General features: G+C 37.8%; 1 protein-coding gene across 3 annotated transcripts in view; it reads right to left on the bottom strand.

Moving 5' to 3' along the window:
* LCTL (lactase like) overlaps window positions 1-14,458 on the bottom strand; it is a 102,304-nt gene that overhangs the window by 73,904 nt on the left and 13,942 nt on the right. Inside the window, exons 3-8 of one of the 3 annotated variants that reach the window (XM_053718522.1) lie at window positions 13,863-13,950; window positions 11,784-11,893; window positions 8,714-8,842; window positions 5,727-5,822; window positions 4,407-4,461; window positions 3,702-3,863 (exon numbers count right to left, since the gene is read on the bottom strand). In XM_053718522.1, the coding sequence (XP_053574497.1) occupies window positions 3,702-3,863; window positions 4,407-4,461; window positions 5,727-5,822; window positions 8,714-8,842; window positions 11,784-11,893; window positions 13,863-13,950 (640 nt within the window). Of the gene's footprint in view, window positions 1-3,701; window positions 3,864-4,406; window positions 4,462-5,726; window positions 5,823-8,713; window positions 8,843-11,783; window positions 11,894-13,862; window positions 13,951-14,458 lie in introns of those variants that run through there. The other 2 variants (XM_053718523.1, XM_053718524.1) reach the window with 2 other exon arrangements.

Below are 14,458 nucleotides of genomic sequence, written 5' to 3'. Positions count from 1 at the left end.
TAAGATATGATGAAAATAATGGTATTTTTAGAAAGTCCATTTAATGGCGAGAAAAACGGTATATAATATGTGTGGGTACAGTAAATGAGTAAGAGGAAAATTTCAGCTAAACACAAACACCGCAGAAATGTAAAAATAGCCTTGGTCCCAAACGGACAGAAAATGGAAAAGTGCTCTGGTCACTAAGGGGTTAAGACCTCCTCTGAGGCGACGGACATCAATCCGCCTGATCGTGTACAATCGGGTTGATTGACACCCACTGCTAGTGGCCGATTGGCTGCGAATCTGCAGGGGGTGGCATTGCACAAGCAGTTCACCAGAACTGCTTGTGCAATGTTAAATGCCGACAGCGTATGCTGTTGGCATTCAGTGATGTCTGGTGGACATTGATAAATTGGCCTCTATGCATATAAATTCCATTACCATCTAAATACTTTTAAGTTACTACAATAATATAGGAGCCTCCTCATTTAAAAGACAACTAGGATCATCCTACCATTGTTGGGGGACCTCTCCCGCACTCATATATTTATTTCTGCAGGAAGGTGAGGAGAGAAGCACATTAGCTACACTGCCACTTCCAATCTGCCCTGTCTTCTAATAGCCTGCACACAATATTACCCAGTTTTAAACTTCCACTAGGGGACTGGACTTATTTTCTGCCCGTTCTCTCCATGGTACGTTCATCATTACTGGGTCACTATTTTTTTTATAAAATCTCTCAGAGTGTGCAGGGCCAAGCGGTGCTGATTTAATCTGTAACAACTGCTTTGGCACCCCTTGGCCCTGCACACTCTGAGAGATTTTATAAAAGTTTAGAGACCAATGAGGAACGTACCATGGAGAGAGCAGGCATGGAAGAAATCCAGAACCCTCGCTGAAGTTTAAAACTGCTGCACATTGGACCCAGCACGCATCCAGCCTGCTTCCTGTATACAGCTCTGAGATGGTGCTGACAGTGCAACACATCCGCCCCTGATGGAGCCTTTGCTCTCACCTAAAAATGGCCCTGGCGATACTTCACTTTCCCCATCCCTTTGGTGTTTTGTGCGTCCTGACATTCTGCCTGCGCTACACCGGTAAGGAAGGTGCGCTTCCGCGCACCTTAGAGGGAACATTGATATAGGTGTATGTATATACAGTATATATATAGGTATAGATATTTATTTTACATTAACATTATTATATATTTATATACAAAGAGAAGTGCACTCACAGGAATGAACAACCGTCTCAATACCATTGTTAGCCTGTTTTATGGCATTTACCACCTGGGTGCAGCTTCTTTTAGCCCAGTAATGCTTTTCACAGAGTAGAACTTTCCTGTAGTATATCAGTCTGATTCCGCCTATTACAGTCAATCCAGCGCCGAAATACCAGGCAATTCCTCTCTGAACAAGAGATACAGCAACCCCAGACGATCGTTTCGGCCTTCATTGGGCCTCTTCAATGAGGTGTAGCCATATTCCTCTAAGCACACTGAGGAAGGAGTCCACGTCTGGTTGCCCCTTTATCCCATAGAGAGACTAAATACACACAGAGAGAAGCACACTCACATGAACAAACAACCGGCTCAATACCATTGTTAGCCTGTTCTATGGCGATTTACCACCTGGGTGCAGCTTCTTTTAGTTCAGTAATGTTTTTCAGAGAGTAGAACTTTCCTGTAGTATATCAGTCTGATTCCGCCTATTAAGGTCAGTCCAGTGCCGAAATACCAGGCAATTCCTCTCTGAACAAGGAACATAGCAACCCCAGACGATCTTTTTCGGCTTCATTGGGCCTTGTCAGTGAGGTGTAGCCATATTCCTCTTAGCACACTTAGCAAGGAGTCCACGTCTGGCTACACCTCACTGACGAGGCCCAATGAAGGCCGAAACGATCATCTGGGGTTGCTGTGTTCCTTGTTCAGAGAGGAATTGCCTGGTATTTTGGCACTGGACTGACCGTAATAGGTGGAATCAGACTGATATACTACAGGAAAGTTCTACTCTGTGAAAAGCATTACTGGGCTAAAAAGCTACACCCAGGTGGTAAATCACCATAGAACAGGCTAACAATGGTATTGAGCCAGTTGTTGGTTCCTGTGAGTGCACTTCTCTCTGTATATATATATATATATATATATATATATATATATATATATATATATATATATATATATATATATATGAATATATATGTGTATATATATATATATATATATATATATATATATATATATAATAATAAAAATACAAAAATTCTATGTGAAGACCATTGGAATGTGAAATATTAATAACTCCTGTCTGGTTAGCAAGTGAGGGATATGTGTCTTTCTTATGCTCTCTCCATTAAACTCTATGGGGAGAAAAAGTTAGCACAGTTGCTATAGTTATGGGTTTTGGGGGGGGGGGGTTTAAAATAATTTTTAGTCTTCATAATGGAAAATTAAATTCAAATTGAGATTTGAACATTAATCGTTTAGAATGCTGTATTATTATTTTATGTCCAGTGGGTGGCAGCAAAGTAGCACATGTGGTGTGCATATTTTACAATATTTTGCATGTACACTGATTAAGTTCCCCATGAGGGCCAAAACATTGATATATATTATATGAAAATACTGTACATATATACATTACATTTTATACGAGTACCACTTCAAGAGAGAAATAGGTTGTAAAGCTTCACTAGTTTTGTTGATGTACTTTTAAGACGGGTAAGTGCTTCATTTACTGTGTCTTATTATAAATGTGTGAGTGTATTTATATAGATATACGGTCAGTATATGAAATGGATGTCGGTATCTTAAACTAGCTGATAAGTTGTTCATGTGTGAATATAATAACATAGTTTAAAGGAGCAGTAAAGTCAAAGTTAAACTTTCATGATTCGTATAGAGCTTGCATTTTTAAAAACTTTATAATCTTTACATCTAATCTAATTTGCTGGGTTCTCTTATTATCCTTTGTTGAAAAGTATACCTAGGTAGTCTCAGGAACTGCATTGCACTACTTGGTGGTTGTGTATGTGTATATATATATATATATATATATATATACCTCTTGTCATTTGTTCACCCAATGTGTTCAGCTGGGTCCCAGTAGTGCATTGCTGCTCCATCAACTAAGGTTACCAAGAGAACAAAGAACATTGGATAATAGAAGTAAATTAGAACATCTGGGAAAAAATTGGATTTTCTATCCCTTTAAAGGGACACAAAACCCATTTTTTTCTTTCATGATTCAGATAATGCAACTTTTAAGCAACTTTATAATTTACTCCTATCATTTTTTCTTCTTCGTTCTCTTGCTATCTATATTTGAAAAAGCAAGAATGTAAGCATAGGAGCCGGACAATTTTTGGTTCCGCATCTGGGTAACGCTTGCTGATTGGTGGCTACATTTAGCCACCAATCAGCACGTGCTAAACCAAAATGGGCCGGCTATGCTTACATTCATGTTTTTTTTAATTAACAAAGCAAGAGAACAAAGAAAAATGTATAATAGGAATAAATTATAAAGTTGCTTATAATTGCATGCTCTTTTTGAATCATGAAAGAAAAAAATATGGTTTTGTGTCCCTTTAAGTGATCCTGCCTGTAAATGTTATATAGTGATACATTTATTAGGCAAATTGAAGTAAAATCATTTCTTATTTATGTAAACATCAATAAAGGAGCGGGGCTTGGTGTGTGTTCATATATCGTTACCACTTGCCTATATATTCTTTCATGATCTGGGGATAGTCTCCATTGTAAATCGGATTTGCAAACCATCCAAAGTTAAACTGGACAAATCTTTCTGCAGCTTCAATGTCCTTCTGACTCGAAATATCCACAGGTTCTCCCCATTCAGTGGTTAATGAGATTCCAACAAAACCTATAGTAAAGTAAATGTCAATCTGACAACCTTTAAAAAGTAACGTAAAACTTAACATTTAATGCTCACTTTTTCTTTATTTTCTTGGTATCCTTTGTTAAAGAGTAAACCTAGGTAGGCTCAGATATTTGTGTTATGTTACAACTAGTATACAACAGCAATGGAAACTAGGCCTATGGTATCGGGGTAGAACATTTTTGCAAACACTGCTGCTTAAGAAGGCACCAGTGCCAGATTGGCCCACCGGGATGCCGGGAGATTTCCCAGTGGGCCATTAGTGCTGCAGGGCCTCATCCTGGGCAGAGGTGCAGAGGGAGCCTCCCAACCAGGACACGGAGTGAATCTTAGGCAGAGCATAGCGCATAGAAGGCCACTCTGCTACTGGAAGTCGAAAGGTAACGGGGGGGGGGGCTGGGCCAGGGAGGCAGCCAGGGGGGGCGGATCGGTATTCAAAAATTTCCAGGGCAGATATGATTTCTTATTCCAGCCCTGGTAGTTGCCTGTTCTCTTTAGATGCAGATATTAGCATGCTGGTTACCTTACCTTTGTGCTTGCTGCGCCAGTGCTTGTTATAAGTGTGCCACACCTTAGCATGTGCCTGGAACACAGACACATGATATGTAAGTCATTTAGTTTCATTCATCAGCCCATTATACATTTAAGCCATTTTTTGTGTGTGTTTGTATATGTGTTTCTGTGTGTGTGCATGTGTTTGTGTATATATATATATATATATATATATATGTGTGTACACATATATACACACAATTTCCACTAGCCATTGGCGAGTGGAAATTTAACAGTGGCGAGTGAAAGTTAGTAATTGAATGTCTACAAATATTATCTGAAGGGAAATTATATATCCATGAAAGGGCAGGAATAGGTTATTCCTCTAGGGCTTTAGGTCCCGCATGAGTGCTTAGACTGTTACTTCTGAGAGGGTAGACAGGAGCAGAGAGAGATTGGAGAGGAAAAGTTAAAGTGGAAAAAAATAAAGCATTAAAAAAAGAGTAGAGAAAAAAAAAGATTGAAGAGAGAGGAGAGAGAAAAAGTGTAAAGAGAAGATATGGCCTGAGAGAGAAGGGAGGGGGTAAAAAGAGAGATTGAAGAGAGGAGGCAGTGGAGAAAGATAGATGGGAGATGATAGTTATAAAAAAATGTCCAGGTCTGCTATTAATGTCAACACTCTCTGCTTTCTCTGAGTTCAACAACTTCCTTTTTTTGTCCAGCTGTTGTCTTTTCCAGAACCCTCATTGACGTTGCTAACTGCTATGCACTTAATTTTGTTAATTTATTTCTGTATGTAGCATTGTTTAATTTATGGTAAAACAAAAACAATATAAAAAAAAATACTGTACAATAATTGTTTTACATTGGTTAAACATAGGCAACGGGGAGGGGGGGGGGTTAGTGGGTGTGATGTGTGCAGGCAGTGGGTAAGCTCAAAATTGGCGACTAGCATCTTGGGCTCGCTGGTAGCTTAGGACTTGAAATTTTGACCCCTGTTAATATTAGCTATGCTTTGGAAGCAGTGCTGTTCTCATGAGGGGGGTCCTGCCACAGACTTTGCCCTGAGTTCTAGTTTCACCTCTGTTTTCGCACAAAAAAATTAAATGTAATACATTTTTAAATACTCTTTTTAGATGGAGCAAAGACAACCCATAAGTTCTGTTTGTTTTTCTGTCACGTATGGCCCATTATAACAATCTGTGTGCCGTCATATTAGGCATTCTGATATTTCTTGTTCTGTTCTTTTATTTTCTGTACCTAATAATCAGGACTAGTGTGCATAGTTGTGTGGGGTTAGTAAGACAAATACAAGAAGCAATCTCAGGCAGTATTAACTTGATAGTGTATTCTTACCCTAATAATGTGATGAGCTGCCTTGTATGCTCCTGTACCCCTCAGCTTCAGACCTGGAGCATGTTCCCCAGTTTCATAGCCTTCAACAGCCACAGACTAGAACATAAGTAAGAACAAAATGCTTCAGGTAGTTACAGGCTAACAGATCTAAAACAACACATCAACAATAAGTCTCTCACCCCTCTCTCTCGCTTTTTAGTTGTAAATCAGTAGCACCTTCATTTATATAAGCATTTTATCTTAGCTCACCAGTGAGATACCCCTCCTTTAAGTAGAGAATGGACAGATACAACTACACCACCTTTTACCAACATAAAGACTCCCCCCCCCCCCCCTACGTTCTCAGTTTAGTTGAATAGGATTTTGTTTCTTCTGCATATACCTTTATCTTACTGGAGGCCAAATGGATCAAGAGATTACCAAATGAAGGCACTGAGGTCCCATATGAAATAGCAGGTTAGCTTGGTGTCGGTTTATTACCCTTATTTGAGGCATGTGGGGCTTTCTTGAGTTGCTAGGTAAATTCTTTGGAGGGCATTTTCATATTGAGTAAGGTGTATGTCATCATGTACACTGCAGGCAGTGGTTCCCTTGAGTGCATGATCATGCATGTTTAACATGATGTCATTAGGTACCTACCCATACAAGACCAACAATGCTATGACAAATCTCAAGCAGCATGTTTGTCTGAGGAAGACTTCCAGTGTGGAAAACGTAAAGGGACAGTCTACTTTTTTTTTTTTTTTTTATGTTTAAATATATATATATATATATATATATATATATATAACACCTTTACTACCCATTTCCCAGCTTTGCAATATAACCTCTGTTTGCCTGTTTCTAAGTCCCTGCAGGCCGCCCCTTATTTCACTGCTTTCTATCAGTTTCTAAATCTTGCACAACAGCCAGACAGTGTGTGCCATATAGATAACATTGTGCTCACTCCAGTGGAGAATGATAATGGTTATTCAAGAAACAGCATTGATTGGCTAAAATGCAAGATTGTAAAAAGCACTGTGATAAGGGGCAGTTTGCAGGATCTTAGGTGCAAGGTAATCACAGAGGTAAAAAGTGTATTAATATAGCTGTGTTGGTTATGCAAAACAGGGGAATGGGTAATAAAAAGTATTATCTACCTCTTTAAATAATAAAAATGTTCAAATAGACTCCCTTTAAAGGGACCTTAAGCATTAAATAAATTCTAGATAAGACAATATATTTATTTGTATAATTATATTAGTTGTTTAGATGTTAAAGAAACAAGTGTAAAGTTATTAAATCTAAAAAGGAATGGGTGCCACCATATTGTAACTTAGGGTTCATTTATCTAATCTTCTTTGCAGAAGCCAATTAGGGAAAGCTATCAACAATGAGTCACTAGAGTGTGCAACCAGTGGTTTTGTCGAATATTGCAGTGTTAAAATAAGTCTGGAGTTCTGCACTGGAAACAAACTTAAATTACAAAAAAGGGGACAAAATAAATAATGCAGAAGTAAATTGCAATGTTTTTTTTATAGACATAATTACATGTATAGTACAATCTCAAAAGTGTTTAATGTTAAGGTTGTGGGACATACTACAGAACAGGGGACCAAACTAATGAAAAATAACATGTGGAGGTGTAGTACATAGGATCCATTATATTGTTGTCTATGTGATGTGCATGTGTGATAATCTTAGACCTTTAGAACTATAGAAAAATAAATTGAGCAGCTGGTGATAAGTATATAATTAATCATCGTAATAAGACACACCCATCACTGGATAATTAAAGAATCTTATCCCAGAACCCAATGCATTCAAGATGGAAATGTGGGATTACTCTGTGTCTGGCATGAGCTTTGCACTCTATGGACACGGAACTCAGCACTTCCTTTGTATGGAGCAACTCCATCATTACCCCTACCCCGCACGCCCGATGTCTCGGGTCACATTTGACTCAGATCTTTCTTTCACGCCTCACATTCTGTCCTTGGCTAAAGCCTGCCGCTTCCACCTTAAAAACATCTCTAAAATTAGACACTTCCTTACACAAGATACAACTAAGATTTTAATCCACTCTCTCATTCTTTCTCGCCTTGATTACTGCAACTCTGTCCTCTCTGGTCTCCCCACCTGCCCCCTAACTCCTTTACAATCCATAATGAATGCCTCTGCCAGACTCATCTTCCTTACACGTCGCTCTTCATCTGCTGCACCTCTCTGCCAATCCCTTTACTGGCTTCCTCTTGCCTCTAGGATCAAACACAAAATTCTCATTCTGACATACAAAGCCCTCAACTGCACTGCTCCCCCCTAAATCTCAGACCTTGTCTCCAGATACTCTCCCTCCCGTCCCCTTCGCTCTGCTCATGACCTCCTACTCTCCTCCTCTCTTGTCACCTCATCACACTCCCATTTACAGGACTTCTCCAGACTGGCTCCCATCTTGTGGAACTCTCTGCCTCGCTCCACAAGACTCTCTTCTAGTTTTAAAAGCTTCAAGTGCTCCCTAAAGACTCTACTGTTCAGGGATGCATACAACCTATACTAACCTTTCCTAATACCAGTTCCTCTCCTCCATTGCTATCCCCTGAGCCCCCTTACCATGTAAGCCCCTTTGTTTATAGCGTTGCTGAATCTATTGGCGCTCTACAAATAACCGATAATAATAAAAATAATAATGGAGGTCCTAATGGACCTGTTTATTTTCCAGCATAGAAGAAAGCATTTCCATCAGATGTGATGGTCCAATAGAAAGATAGAAGGGGAGCTCATAACAAAGTATCCTCCTTCAAGCAGAAATATTTAAAATTTACAGAAGAAAGGGATGGATCTGGTACAAGGAAGGATTCCAATTCAAAGATTTGTTTACAGTTTCTGGTATTTTCCTATAAACCCATTAATCATGAATCATCTCCTCCATTTGTTCACATGACAGAAAAACTGAAAATCACACTGTTTGGCAAAAATGGACAACATATCAAACATAAAATTGCTCTCACCCATGGATTGTTAAAAGTAATCCAGTGTTTCACTCGATCTCCAAATCTCTCGAAGCACAGAGTGGCATAATCATTGAAGTATGTGACCATGCTGATGTTCTGCCAACCACTGAACCGCTCCTGAAGTGTCTGAGGTGGAAGAGACCAAAGCCAGCTCAAATAGACAGTTCTACAGCAGTCAGATGATCGTACCACAACTACAGTTCTGCTTGCTCATCACATGTATGAGGATAGTAACTTTATGATGCATAAAGGTAAAAGGAGAAGGGTGTAAGACAGTGTTTCTCCCCCAACATGCCAGGTTTTCATTATAGCTAAACCAGTGCACAGGTGAAGTAGTCAGCTGATCAGTTACCATGGTTACTAACCTGATCTCACCCATCAGCTGATTACTTCATCTGTGCACTGGTTCAGCTATAATGAAAACCTTGCCTGTTGGGGGTACTTGAGGACCGCGGTTGAGAAACACTGGTGTAGGATACACTAGGTTTTGCTAAATTCAAAATTAGACTTTCTTTTTTTTCCAATTTTCTTATATTGTCAAATTGTCTTTGTTCTCTTAGTAACAAATCTTTTATTCTCTAAGTAACATTTTTTTGGGGAGTAAATCTAAGAAGGACATGTCTAGGTGCAGCAATGCTGGTAGCAACATTGCTAAATACACATGCACTCTCCTCAGCCTGCCTTACTCTTAAATAAAGGATACAAAGAGAACAAAGCAAATGTGATGATAATAATATAAGTTAATTGGATTCTTTTTTTACTTGTATGTTCTATTTTAATAATGAAAGTTTGGACTTTCCTGTCCCATTAAGGAATATTCTTCAGATCTTTGACCTAATAATTAAATACTTGTTGACATCAAGAGAAATCTTGCAAAATCTTTGATGCTTTTTTGAGCATAAACTGAAATGTATGACAGTTTTCTTTCACATCCTGAACCCTGTATAGCTAGATAAACCGTTCCCAAGCTAAAGTTTGCCTTTCTGAATTCCTTTGAGGGATTTTGCCGTACAGTTGAGAATCCTTAGATCATCTCGCCAGAGTGGAGAGCTTTAGATCATTTGACCCCATGTCACTGAGAAATGCAGTTTCACAACTCGTATCTATTTTTACAACTATGTTCATTAACAGCAGAGTAATGCTGGTACAACCTGTCCATCTCAGGTGTTCCCAACATTTTAATGGTGTTTGTCTTATAACTTGATCATTAAAGGGATATTAAACCGTCTGTTTCATTGTTGTAATAAAAAAAAACTTAACAGTGGGCTATACTTGATATAAATTATTACAATATGTATTATTCATCATTGTAAAAGGATTTAAACTTTTTTTTTTTTAACTTCATTTGTGTAGGGTCTATTACTTCCTGTCACAGCCCTGCAAGGAGGAGGTGGTCTCTACAGGAATGCTTATCTAGCTTGTTGTCATAAAATATCTAGAGTAACATGAGCTGGCTTACTATTTAGATAATGTTATAATATAGAGACTATAAGTGTCTGGTTTGCTCATGCTCAGAAGTGGTAGAATGCAACATAATGTGATTGTAATCTTTAATGAATTAAAGCCCAGTATCAAATAATAATCTTAAAAAAGGGGCACTTTAATTAATTAAAGTTTACAAAGACGCTTATTTTTTAAAATACTTACCTTTGTATGGTAAACATAATGCAAATCCTCCGGCCCCATCTCCTGCTGTCTTTAGCATATCGATGACAAATCCGGCTTCCTCCAATCATTGTGTGCCCCTTTGGCGTCCAGCTTGTGGGACACACAACAATTGGAGGAAGCTGGATTGGTCATAGATTTTCTAATGAAAGGAGGATATGCGGGCTGAATTGGAGTTATGTTTACCATAACGCAATAGTAAGTATTTTAAAATATAAGCGTCTTTATAAACTTTTATGAATTTAAGTGCTCCTGTTTTTAAGATTCCAAAAATGTCTCCTATCTTATCTCCCTGGGCTCAGGGGCTACAATGTAAAATTATAAGTGCTCATTTTGCAAGAAAACAAATAAGTTGTTTGCTGTTTTTACACAATCTGTTTCTTTTCAGGTTTACTTTAAGCACAAATATGTTAAATCAAAGGGACATTATACACTTGATTTTTCTTTGCATAAATGTTTTGTAGATGATCCATGTTTATAGCCCAAACTGTTTTTTTTTAATTTAAATGTATAGTTTTGCTTATTTTTAAATAACATTGCACTAATTCCTGAACAAGCCCTAAAGTTTTAGGAAAATACTGATGTATTTACTCCAGCTTGCTCCTGTTTGTTTAAAGAGTCTTTTCATATGCAGAGGAAGGGGGGACAAGGGTGTCTGTTATTTCCCACTTAAAGTGGGTGTTCTAGCTACCTTTTCAACAGAGCTAAACAGAGCTAAACTGACAGCTTCTAAGAAAGTTTTTAAACAGTTTATACTGGATTTTTATATCAGTATCTGTGCATATTATTCTTTATAGTAGTGTCTATTACATGCAGTTAAATGAAAATTGGTGTATACTGTCCCTTTAATATCCCTTAAAACAGACAGTCAAGTCCAAAACAAACTTTCATGATTCAAATAGGGCATGCAATTTTAAACAACTTTCCAGTTTACTTTTATTACCAATTTTGCTTTTTTCTCTTAAATTCTTAGTTGAAAGCGCTGCGGAATCTGTTGGCGCTCTACAAATAACCGATAATAATAAATAAAATAATAACCTAGGAGATTCATATACTAATTTCTTAGACCTTGAAGGCCGCCGCTAATTTAAATGCATTTTGACAGTTTTTCACCACTAGAGGGCGTTAGTTCATATGTTTCAGATAGATAACATTGAGCTTATGCACGTGAATTTACTGAGAAGTGAGCCCTGATTGGCTAAAATGCAAGTCTGTTAAAAGAACTGAAATAAGGGGGCAGTCTGCAGAGGCTTAGATACAAGGTAATCACAGAGGTAAAACATGTATTATTATAACTTTGTTGGTTATGCAAAACTGGGAATGGGTAATTAAGGGATTTATCTATCTTTTAAAACAAAAAAAATTCTGTTGTTTACTGTCTCTTTAAGCTGAGCATACAGACCTGTGGCAGATCCCAGTGATATAAGGTGACCACAGGAGTTATCTTGTTTTCCAAGAGACTGTTAATCAAATCATTATAGTATTTAATCCCCTTTTCATTCACTGCTTCAGCTGTAGAATAAAACAAAAAAGTAATAAAACAAAGTTGACACACTGCCAGAGATCAAGCGTCAGTTCCAAGACAGAAATATATATCTACATGACAGCATTAGGGCAGCGCATATGTGTGAGTAGAGATGGTTTATTTCTCAGTGGATCAGAACTGAAGCAGTCTGTTCATATGAAGTACAAGTCTCTAATATTGGATCAATCCCAATCTTTCCAAAATTCTCGTTTGATATAAAATGTCAAACACAACCAGAGTTAATCATTCCCACAATATTCGATCAACATTCACCAATTGCAGCACTGTTAATAGCTGATAATAGCTGTTGATCACTGGGAAACCTAAAATGGGTTAATGAGATTGAGTCCATGGGGTTGATTTATGATATAATCAGGTTGATCGAATATGATCAGGTTGATTGACACCCCCTGCTAGCGGCCGATTGGCCGCAAATCTGCAGGGGGCGGTATTGCACAAGAACTGCTGGTGCAATGATAAATGCCGACAGCGTATGCTGTCGGCATTTATCAATGTGCGGCGGACATGATTCGCTATAGCCACAACTAATATCTTTTTATCTAGATTATAACAGTTCTCATAATACGTTAAATCATGAAATTGCTAAGTGATGAGGTATAATGAATCTAGACCATATATTCATATTTACATCTAAACTGGTCGTTTGCCGCTTCAGAGTATATTGCATATGCGCAAGAAAATATAATTATTTCTAATCATCTAGAAAAATTCACAAACATGTCGAAAAGGCCAGTTCTGCACTTTATCAGGTGCCTTTGGCTGTTGAATTAGTTGTGTGTAATTTGTTGTTGCTATTTAGTCAATAACTTGTGGTCGGGTAGACTTAGATTTAAAAAGTCTGTGTTATCCATGCACTATATGGATAACTTCTTTAATATCCAACTCAATATTTTTCCAATATCAAAATGGTGGAATCATTTACATTGTGATCAGGTGATCACAATATTAAAAAAAAAAAGCATATTCGGAACCAATAAACACAATTCACAAGATTGGAATGAACCCCATTGTTTAGAATTAGAGAGACTGTCTGGTTTATTAATGATGAATTCTGAACATTTGTTGAGATTGTTTGTTCTTTTATATGAGCACATATAAATATATCTTTATGTTAATATATTGATGGCCCATATACAGAGTTGGCAGAAGCAATTTATTGTGACAAGTGGTCATACTTTTAGGCTAGAGGAGAGGAGATTTAATATCCACTCCTCTAGAGCAATCAAATTGTGAAACTCCTTGCCTAAGGAGGTAGTGAATGCCAAAACCCTAGATACATTTAAAATGGGTTAGATACATTTCTGGCTAGAAACAGATATCAGGGAAATGATTGCTTGTGTTAAATGGGTCGGCTTTCTCATTGCATTAATGTACGTTCAATTGGCAGCTTGTTATTGTAAATCAGGTAGGTTGAACTCTATTGGCCTTTTGTCTTTTTTCAACTTCAGCTATTATGCTAGATGTGTTTTCTTGATAATTTACAATAATTGTTGAAAATGCAAAAATAAAATGTTCTAATTAATTAAAGCATGCAATTTTTGCTCTGTTGTAAACTTGATTACTATGTATTTAACCCCTGCAAACAAGTCCTACTTGGATGCAACAACCCATTGCAACTCACAAGTGGGACATAGAAGGTGAGCCAATTATTATCATACACATGTAGTCATCAATCATAGTCCATGTCCTGCTCTGGATCTGTATTGTGCAAAGGGGTAAAATTTGAGATCCTGTAATCAATCGGAGTGTGTAGTTTTTGCATTTGACTGTCCTTTAACACTTTTTATGTTTGTGGATGCCTAGTAAATGTGGTTATTTTAATTAGATAGTTTGTACTGGAATTTTACCCACACACCATTCCATATAGCCACAGCTTTGTAGGTCCCTGCTCATTAGTTGGGATAAAGACATAAAACATAAGCTATAGTTTCTCACTTCTAATTCCTGTTGGGATGAGCCGAGGCCAAGAGATGGAGAGACGATAATGAGAAACCTTTAACTCCTTCAGCAGTTCCATATCCTCCTACAAAACAAATTTGTGTAAAACTGTGGCAATTTGATTATTAGCTCATTATAATCCATTTCTTTCATGTAATTGGCAAGAGTCCATGAGCTAGTGACGTATGGGATATACAATCCTTCCAGGAGGGGCAAAGTTTCCCAAACCTCAAAATGCCTATAAATACACCCCTCACCCCACCCACAATACAGTTTTACAAACTTTGCTTCCTATGGAGGTGGTGAAGTAAGTTTGTGCTAAGATTTCTACGTTGATATGCGCTTCTCAGCATTGTTGAAGCCCGATTCCTCTCAGAGTACAGCGAATGTCAGAGGGACGTGAAGGGAGTATCACTTATTGAATACAATGATTTCACTAATAGGGGTCTATTTCATAGGTTCTCTGTTATCGGTCGTAGAGATTCATCTCCTACCTCCCTTTTCAGATCGACGATATACTCTCAATTTACCATTACCTCTACTGATAACTGTTTCAGTACTGGTTTGGCTATCTGCTATATGTGGATGGGTGT

Source organism: Bombina bombina, chromosome 6 (assembly GCF_027579735.1).
Source record: "Bombina bombina isolate aBomBom1 chromosome 6, aBomBom1.pri, whole genome shotgun sequence".
NCBI classification, from domain to species: Eukaryota; Metazoa; Chordata; class Amphibia; order Anura; family Bombinatoridae; genus Bombina; species Bombina bombina.
This window is presented reverse-complemented; position numbering and strand designations above follow the sequence as displayed.